Genomic DNA, 9,885 nt, shown 5'->3' on the forward strand with positions numbered 1-9,885 from the left:
TTTTAAAAATTGCTACACTTTCATAAGGGTGTCCCCCAGAGATCTGACATCTTATATGTTTCTTTTCTCTGGTTTCATTAATGCCCAGCTCTAGAACCCACATGGTGTTTATTAAGGAGGCCAGGGCTGTGAATGCATCTCCCATTTAGTTCACCTAGTTGTGTTTTTTCAAGAATGGTTAACTTGGAAGTATGCGTATTGATCACAGGAGGAGCCCGAGAAATAGTCAATGTGGAGCAGCACAGATCTGCCTCTCTCAGAAGTGTCTCAGAGCAGTCGGTCTGTCCTGCTGCCCTCTTGCTAGAAAGATGACATAATTAGATGGTACTGCCATGTGGGGGTCAGACCTTCTCGTGTGAAATCTGAATTGACATGTAGAGAAGCAATTCTGACTACCACTGAATTTTAAATACTTACCCTAGATCTCCTTTCTCTTTAGGGTACATAATTTTTTTAAGGCAAAACCCCCCTTTTGTGCTTTTATGAACAACCCCTTAGAACCATCTGCTGTGAAAGGTATCACCCCCGATTCCCTTCTTATTACCGTTCATTCTGTTTTCAGCCCCACTGGGGATTTGCAGAATATATTGATTCACTAGGCTTTGGCATCCTCCCAAGGAGAGAGCTGCAGAACTAGTTACGTATTAAAGGTCAATATTTGAAGGTAATATTTTGATAACTTATAGTGCAAATATGATTCATATCTTCTAAGTAACAAACATGTTTTAATATTATATTCACAATATTCATATAAATTTGAAAAGTTTAGATAGTTACTGAAATTGGATACAGAAGAAAGCAGTATGTGTTAGGTCACCTGTTTAATTGGACAAGACAAAGACAGGACGTGATGTGGGCTATGGTACATTTTCTGGTGTGTTGGTGTTTTAATGTTTCATAACTAATATTGGAGGAAGTGTGTATTGTCTAATGAATCTCCCTGTCACAACATTTTGTACAATGTGAGTTCATCATCAGCCTGGAAACTCTGTTGAAAGCAAGAATTGCCTATTTTTTTTAACAACCCAGTAAGTACTATTGACTTACTAAGTAATATTTAGATTAAAATATGATTTCTTATTTTCTTTTTTTTTTTAAAGATTTTATTTATTTATTTGACAGAGAGAGAGCGAGCTAGAGGGGGAACACAAGCAGGGCGGGTAGGAGAGGGAGAAGCAGACTCCCCACCGAGCAGGGAGCCCGATGCGGGGCTCGATCCCAGGACGCTGGGATCGTGACCTGAGCCGAAGGTAGATGCTTAACGACTGAGCCACCCAGGCGCCCCTTATTTTCTTTTCATGAGTCATTTCTTATTCTATCACATTGCTCCTCTTCTCAGTTACTTTTCTCTTCCTCAGGTATTTGGGGAAATTACAGTCTTATTAATATCCTTCAAAAAAGTCAGAAGCCTGTGTACACATTCCATAAGTACTCTAAAATACCCATTTTATTCTTATTTTCAGATGTAACACTTAAAATATTGTTCCCTCAGACAAATGAATAAAACACCATTCACAAAATGTCCATGTGGATTGTAAAGGGCTGACAACACGTATTTATGATTCTTTGTTTAGGTTAGACTGGGATGGTATTCGTAAGCAGTTGGATGAATACGCAATAATTGCAAGCTCTTCAAAAGGAGGGAGAATCGGAATTGAAGAATTTGCGGAGTATTTGAAGCTGCCTGTTTCAGATGTCCTGAGACAACTCTTCGCACTCTTTGACAGGGTACGTTAAAACGTCATCTCTAGCACGCAAACATCTTTACTCTGCTGGTCTCCACGGAGCATAAGTCAGTATGGCATTAGAAGAGTTGGCAGGTGACTATTAGCGGAAGCAAGACCGAGCCCAGGTTTAATTTCATGATCTGGTTTTTCCCCTGTAGTAGTAGTAGTAGTAGTAATATAATTGTGTGTGTGCGTGTGTGTGTGTTGCAACAATTATGATGGTATCTAGTTATTTTAAACACCAGGTCAGAAATAAATATTGCAACCATAAAACCATGTTTGTTATATAGAATTGGAAAGGCTTCTGTAACTGGCAAGAACTTAAATCTTTATGTCAAAATTCATTCATTGATGACAGGGGTGGTACTATTCTATCCTGAAGGCTTTTGGACTTCCCCCAAAATATGTGAGGACCAAGTAGATTTTATTTTCACGTAACCTTTTATGACAAGGTTTCAATTAAAGCTTGACTGTTCGCCATTTATGAATATGTAAGTACAGGCAGATAACTGAACTGTCAGAAAGTTTCCTTAGGAAAAATGTATCAAGACTTCAAGTTCTTGATTTTTAATGTGTTTTTTTTTTTTTTACATATAAAATTGACAGTAAAGTTTACTCTTTCGGTGACAGTTTTACGAGTGTTCATAAATGCACTGAAGCATGTAAATACCACTCCATTCAAGATACAAAACAGTTGCAAAAAAGCATCCCGTGTAGCCATCCCTTTGTAGTCAAATCCTTGCCCTACCCTTAACCCCCAGCAATCGCTCCCTCTCTAGCTTTGCCTTTTCTAGATGCCACATAAATGAAATCAGATAGTATATATCTTTCTGAGTTTGTCTTCTTTCACTTGGCATAATGCATCTGAGATTCGGCCATGTTGTTGCACGTATCAATAATGTGTTCCCTTTTCTTGCTGAGTGGCATTCCATTGTATGGACACCCCATTCTTGGTGTATCCAGTCTCCAGTGGAGGAGCATTTTGGTTTGTTTCCAATTTGGGGCAATGACGAATACAAACTATGAATATTCCTGTATAGATTTTTGTGTAAATCTAGGCTTTCGTTTCACTGGGGTACAGACTTAGGATTGTGATCTTGTTATTGTCTTATCTGAGAGTGACTTTATTTTGCATTCATTCCTAAAGGATATATTTGTTGTGAATAGAATTGACTTGAGAGTTCTTCCCTTTCAGCAGTTCAGTGATGGTGTCCTACTGCCTCAGGTCCTCCGTGATTATCCTGCCTTACTGATTGTTCTTTAGTTTTGGCTCTCTTCACCAATCCTCCTGCTACGGCATTTTGTCCAGAGGTGGTTGCCTTTTGTATTTTGATTAGCGTTTTTAATTGTAATTGGAAGGAGAGATGGGCTGGGCTTTTTCCATCCTGGCTGGCTCCAGAAGTCCCGGTTCTCTATGGACCGCTGGGAAAAGATATTTTGCAAAGAAATTATAGCTTAATGACAGAAACCAGGACAGGGCTTCTTTTTCTCCTTACCCAGAGCACACTCATGATCCTAATGACTCATTCTGTGACCTCTAAGATGAACCATCCTGCCACCTGATGAAATGAAGCAATCTTCTTCTCTCTGTAGTGCCCAGTCCCCTGTTCTTGGCTTGCTTGCAGCACGCAGATCATCTTCCCTTGTCCATGAAATAATCATGTACCACCGCAGTCGTACTACTAGAAAGTGTAATGAAGATTTAGGAGAAAGGAGAAGTAAATTATTGGCTATAACCACACAAGTTGGGAAAATAGAAGCACTTCTTACTTGTACTACTACCAGTCTCTCTGTGAGCTTTATGTTGTCGCATCTTCCCTTCTTGGCTCTAGAAGCCAGGCAAGTAATTTTAAATGAAGATTCTATAAATACGAACTTGGTGACAGGAAGGAATATGGCAGGGATAGACAAATAAGGACAGGAGGTGGGGGAAATGGGACATGAAACAGGAACCGAGGAGGAAACTTAGAGCATATCTTAGACTTTGGGCTCATTAGGATTTTCCATCAACATTAGAAATACTATCTATGGAGGTTGCCCTCCCTTTTCAGGTGTCAAAGTGTCATCACTAGCAATTCCAGGAATGTTAGGACACCCGTTCTGTCTGTTGGTGACTGATGATCCCTGTCGTTTCTCTGGCACTCTTAAGGATGGGAAGATTTGGAAGCGGGGAAGGGAGAGTACAAGGATTAAAATCACCCCCAGTTAGCCGGGTTGACTCTCTCTGAACTAGAGGATACAGCGAGCCTCGGCAGCCAAGTTGGCCAATCACATTTCCGCATGGACGGCTTCCACCGGCTCACACATCACTTACAACCATGAGTGTTTGTCACTTCTTTGTAGAGTGTGACTTGGCTTTCACTTGAGACCATGAGATGGTCTTTCCAGCACTTTTCTTTTGATCCCCAACATACTGGAACATAGAGAAATAGCCCGGAGAATTAGGGACTAACACATAGGACCTTCCTTTCTCTCCTTCTTTCCTTTCTCCTTCCTTTCTTTTTCCCTCTTTCCTCCTTCTTTGTCTGTCTTTCTATCCTTTTTCGTCTCCAATGTATCTGCATGTCTGCGCCTGTGAAGATTTGCTTTGTTTTGAGAAGGCGAATTATGCAATTGTTGCCACGCCCTGGGCACATACCCACTTAACTCCCAGGCTAGGCTTGTTTTCTCAGTCTCTTTAAGTCATTTAGCTGGGGAATGTTCCATGGGAAACACAAGAAGTTCAGTAATGCCACAGTTTGTTTCTCTCGGAGTAGCTTATCTTGCTGAACTCAATGCTTAATGAGGGGTCGGGGAGGAAGGGTGAGAACGAGAAAGGGCGGGGTGTTCCTGTGGCTCTTGCAGCAGCTGTACATTTTTGCAGCGCGGACAGTTGTCCTCAGCCGCTCTGTCTTCCCCCAAGTCTAATGAGGTTGTGTCGGGATTTGGGGGATGGGGAAAACACCTGAAGATCTCTCCACATTCCCTTACTCTTTCTTCCCATGTACATTCTTGGCTGGTCTATAAAGACTTCGTAATGGTCTTGGCTCAGTTTGTCCCTAAAAAATACACTGTCTCCTCAGCTTCTGCTGACAACCTGACATGTCCCTTCAGACTCTCGGCGGATCTGATGACAAGTAAGGTCTGACAGAAACATGGCGTCCACCATCCAAAACATGGCGTAGTTCACTAGTTTAGGATCATTTCTTTGGAGAGGTCTTATCTCTCTGAAAAAGAAAAAGGAACTTTTTCATCTTTGCATTGAATTTAGCTTCTTTATTTTTTACGAATGTATCCTGAACTCTCCGCATCGGATGAGTTTGGATTGGTCGGATGTCCAGACAAGTCAGAGTTGAAGGCTGAGACAATAGTTTAAAACAGTGGTGTCTCGACATTTTTTATATTCATTAATTCAGTTTTAAATACTAGACTTTTTGCCAGCACTCCAGAAGGGATTGAAGTATCCTTAATGGGATTAAGAAACAACGCTGGCTAAACCGAAGTCATTATAACACAGTCATTTTTACAGTTCTAACCATGTCTCAGAATGTCCGTAAACAGCACGCCTATTCATTGTGCCCTCCCTCAGCGCTGTGTTCCTGAGCAGAGCCGCATGCTGTCCCACCAGCAGTCTCTGATGTACCTCTAAGACAGAGTCCTCAAATACTTCAGGACGCAGCTCACTCCTGTTGCTGGCTTGACTAGGCACCACGTTATCTGCCTCTTACCCCTTACTGGTGGCAAGTCCCATCACTTCTAAATGCATCTCCTGATAGACTCAGCTTAATATTTCATCAACGCCCATCCCCACCACAGTACGCATACGCACTGGTGGCCAAGCCATATTTCAGGAGTCAGCAGACTTTTTCTGTAAAGAGCCAGATAGTAAATATTTTTTACTTCGCAGCACGATTGGTCCCAAACTTTCAGGGCAGCTTGTACAACCAAAGACAAAAGTTCATCTTATCCCACTCAGAAAGATTTCTCTGTTTACCCGCAGTCACCTAAGCCATGAAAGTGCCCTGTCCCGACTCTCAGCATGAGCAGAAAATCTGCACGCTATAGCACCCTACCTTCTCCAACAGGAAGGGGCAAGCAAAGATGCTTGTTATTGTTGGCACTCAGGATTTAAAGCTGGAACGAATACCAAGAACCAGGCAGACAGGAAAGAACTCAGGATAAAGAGATGCATTCATTCCACATGATGTGAAACAGTAATAAAAGATCTACAGAAGTTTACAATAGCCGAAAATGCTGGATTGTCAAAGTGCTAAAGTACACACACACTTTTCCTGCCTAATAGTTAAACAAAGGATGTGGTAAATGCCAGAAGAACTAAGTACCCGTTGGAAGGCTGAAAGGGGGGAAATCATGACAGTTTTCAAAATTATTTTACGTAATGGAAAGAATAACCACCTATCTAAATTTTATAGGTGATGGTCTGTTTTGCAATGTTATTGATAAAAAAGGCAATGAGCTCGTGCTAAACTATATATAGCTGAGGAGTTAGAAACCAGTCTCTCTCATTTGTAAAGACAAATAGTGTATCACTAGAAGGACCGAGGCAGGGCATCAGCAAGAGGCAGACAGAGCAGACAAGAATAAAGATTCAGAGGATCGCTTTTGAATCAGATGTGGGGTATCCTACAGATTGACAGCGGTCACTCTAAGGACTGACTGCAGTCCATCTATCAGTCCTTAAACCAGCTTTCTGTCTACAGTGGCAGAGGTGAACACTAACCAACAGTGAAGTCTTCTATCCTTTAAATTTCCAGTTCAGGTTTGATTTGTAATATAGTATTTCGTAGTTCATGTGAAAAGAACTGTTGATTGCAATCTCAGTTAATCAGGATTTGTTATGTGAAATCTATCCAGAACTTATATGAGGCAATTAACAGAAAAAGGCTATAACCTTCACTCTATGCAGTCATACGAGCTGTCCTAAATGTTTGGTGGTCCTCTGTGTCTGACCATTTCCCTGTCCATGTCTCAGGCTGGCTTAGCTCCTCCATTCAATACATTACAGTATTTTCTCCCTCCGAGTGTTGTTACATTAGAAATCTCCACTTAAGGGTGAGAATTATACGCTTTGTTTTTGGCTCCTCCATGCAGGTATACCTAGGAGATGCTTAGAAAGAACAGAAAGGAGGCTGCATGAGTTAAAGCTTAACTTTTTTTTTTTTTATAAGCACAAGTGAGCAACACTGGCCTCCTCCATGAGCATAAGGAAGTAAAGAACAGAGCTTTGTAAAGAGCAAATTGTGTCAGACAATTTAATTTCCTCCTATGACAGAGTGACGGTCCAAGATGATAAAGAAGAAGAAATAGATATTATCTATATGGGCTCTAGAAAGGCTTTTGATTTCATCCAACATGACATCCTCATCAATAAATTAGGAAGGTCTGGTCCAGATCATGGCGCAGTTGGGTGAAAGCCCCCCTTGACAGAAAGGCTTTGCTGCAAGTGGGAGCTGTATGTCCTTCTGGGTTCAGCACCCCCACCTTGGCATTCTGTTTGGAGGAGCATAGGGTGCCACCAGGAATACTTGTGAAAACCAGACAATATGTCAAAGCGGTGATAAGGGTAAATATGTCCTTAAAAGTGGTGGAACCAGACCCAAGAAAAAGGAAGGTTAAATTAAATCAACATATAGCATGAAAACACTTGGGCCTGAGAAGGAAAAGAAACGTAAGGCAAGAATGATGCTGCTGCTACCATTTCAGAGCATGTGAGGATCTAGACTCCCCGAATTCTAGAGCTAACAGGACCTTTCGCATCCAACTGCCCACCTTCCTCATTTAGAAGGTGACCGGCCTGAGAGAAGTGACGTGCTCAAGGCTACACAGCTGGTTAGTTGCAGGACTGAGACTAGAACAGCTCGTCAGTATCCTTTTTACTTCAAACTGTCACTGTTGACCGTATATGTATATGGGCTTCTTTTTACATTTACTTTATACACATATATGGGTTCTTAGGGCATTTTTTACATATCCTATTGCTCACCCATTTCAAGCCTACGATTCAATGATTTTTTGAGTAAATTTGCCAAGTTGTGCAACCATCCCCATAAATCAGCTTGAGAACATTTCCATTACCCCACTGAGTCTCCTGGTGGCATCAAGTGTTAGTTCCCGTCACCAGCTACGGGCTAGGCAGCCCTAGGCAACCACGACAGTTGTAAGTCCTTTGGTGTGATTCTAGACCTGGTCTAGAAGAAAGACTTTCTGTCTCTGTGGATTTGCCTTTTCTGGACGTTTCATGTAACGGAATCATACAGTAGATGGTCTCGTGTGTCTGGCTTCTGTCAACTTCTCAATGTTTTTGCAGTTCATCCATGCTGGAGCATGTATCAGTAATTTGTCCTCTTTGCTTGCCAAAAGGTACTCCATTATATGGGCACATTGCATTTTGTTTATTCACCAGCTGGTGGACAGTCAGGTTGTTTCTACTGAGGCCATTATGAATAATGTGGCTAATAACATTCATGTTTCTCTGTTTACTTTTTTAAATTCAGTAACTTTTCCCCCTCGAATGGAGGCTAAATTTTCCATCAGATGTGTCCTCTTCCCCTGCTCTTTTTCCCTCCCGATCCGGACAGTAGAGTTCCCCCAGATGGCAACCAAAGTTGCTATTAATGTTCTAATAAATAGCCTCGGGGGATTCAATAGTCCAGAGAAGAAAAGGCTTGCTAATCTAATAAGAGTCTTTTATTCTAGGATGGCTTATGAGAAACTGTTAGCCAAATGCCCTCCATCTTCATAGAAAATAAATGAGAGGAATTGGATTTAAACCTCAGGGAAAACCACTTCAGCTGGGCATGAGGAGGCGTGTTTTATGTGGCAGTGGTTGCTATCAAGTTAATTTGCAATATTATAAAAACAAAGCCCATGTAATTTCCTCTGAGAGAAGCTCATATGAATGGGTTTACATCTGTCTGAGGCCAGATGGCCCTGTGATCCCCTTAAAGGAAGACAGTCCTTTTGTGGCGCTTTCTTCTGTGTGGTGAAGGAAGACGTTTGGCCTTTGGTGTTCACAGAGGCCATTTCATTGTGCCCAGGAGACTAGTTATTGGAGTCATTGTGTCATAAAACCAGTGGTTGGAAAGTTTTACACAAACCCCTGGGCGTGGCAGAAGGAGACGTTGCTCCTGTGCCCTGAACAGAGCAGTGTCCCCAGCTACTGCTCTCTCCCAAACAATAGCTAGAACAGCCGTTCAGTTCTAGAAATTGTACAACATAATTTCACATCTCATCTCCTTTTGACTTCATATTTGAGCCTGGGTAGTCCCACTGACAGACCAATCGTCATGTGGCAGTTCAAAGCCCCTTCCAGTCTGAGTCTGTTCTGCCGATCTGCCTTTCTCCGCTGTCATGCCCAGCAATGGCCCATCATCACATTGGGCTGTCTCTTAAAGACCACACATCCTTTAGCGCCTCTGTATTTTTACTGTGCTGTCCCTTCACGTCCCTTGTCTGTTCGGAGGACTCTGGCTTGGCCTGTAGTCAGGCCTGCACATTATCTCTTATGTAGGTCAGTGTTCTCCTTGGCAGAATTCATCGCTCCCCTTTTGGGCACCCACAGTGCTTGATGATATAGCATACTACCTCTCCTCAGTAGCTTACCTTCCTGAGTTTTTCTTTCCTTATCACACATACTTTGTCTTTCAGAGGACTTCTATGAAACTTAAATGCCAAAGAATACTATACACAAATGTAATAGTTTAGTATTAATAGTAGAAATGTGAGAGACGCCTGGGTGGCTCAGTCGGTTAAGCGTTTGCCTTCAGCTCAGGTCATGATCCCAGGGTCCTGGGATCAAGTCTCATGTCAGGCTCCCTGCTCAGTGGGGAGCCCGCCTCTCCCTCTGCCTGCTCCCCCTGCTTGTGCTCTTTCTCTTTCTCTCTGACAAGTGGATGGATAAAATCTTAAAAAAAAAAAAATAGAAATGTGAATATAGACATCAGGTTATAATTACAACTAGTTTTCGGTGGGTGTTCTCAATCCTTGAGCACAGCAATCCTGATGTATTCACCTTTGTCTCCTAAATACTGAATCCAAGTTCTAATACCTAACAAATGAGATTGAATCATTATGAAGTAGGCATAATGAGATATTACCACATCGTACCCATTAGGATGGTCACTGTCAGGGAGGGAGGGAGGGAGGGAGGGAGGGAGGG

The 9,885-nt window shown here is 42.1% G+C and overlaps 1 protein-coding gene across 1 annotated transcript in view; it reads left to right on the plus strand.

Moving 5' to 3' along the window:
* The window catches only part of LPCAT2 (lysophosphatidylcholine acyltransferase 2), a 59,729-nt gene that overhangs the window by 30,105 nt on the left and 19,739 nt on the right, over window positions 1–9,885 (plus strand). Inside the window, exon 11 of the mRNA XM_032424273.1 lies at window positions 1,575–1,728. Within this exon, the coding sequence (XP_032280164.1) occupies window positions 1,575–1,728 (154 nt within the window). The remainder of the gene's footprint in view (window positions 1–1,574; window positions 1,729–9,885) is intronic.

This window comes from Phoca vitulina, unplaced genomic scaffold (genome assembly GCF_004348235.1).
Source record: "Phoca vitulina isolate PV1807 unplaced genomic scaffold, GSC_HSeal_1.0 scaffold30, whole genome shotgun sequence".
In the NCBI taxonomy this organism is placed as follows: domain Eukaryota; kingdom Metazoa; phylum Chordata; class Mammalia; order Carnivora; family Phocidae; genus Phoca; species Phoca vitulina.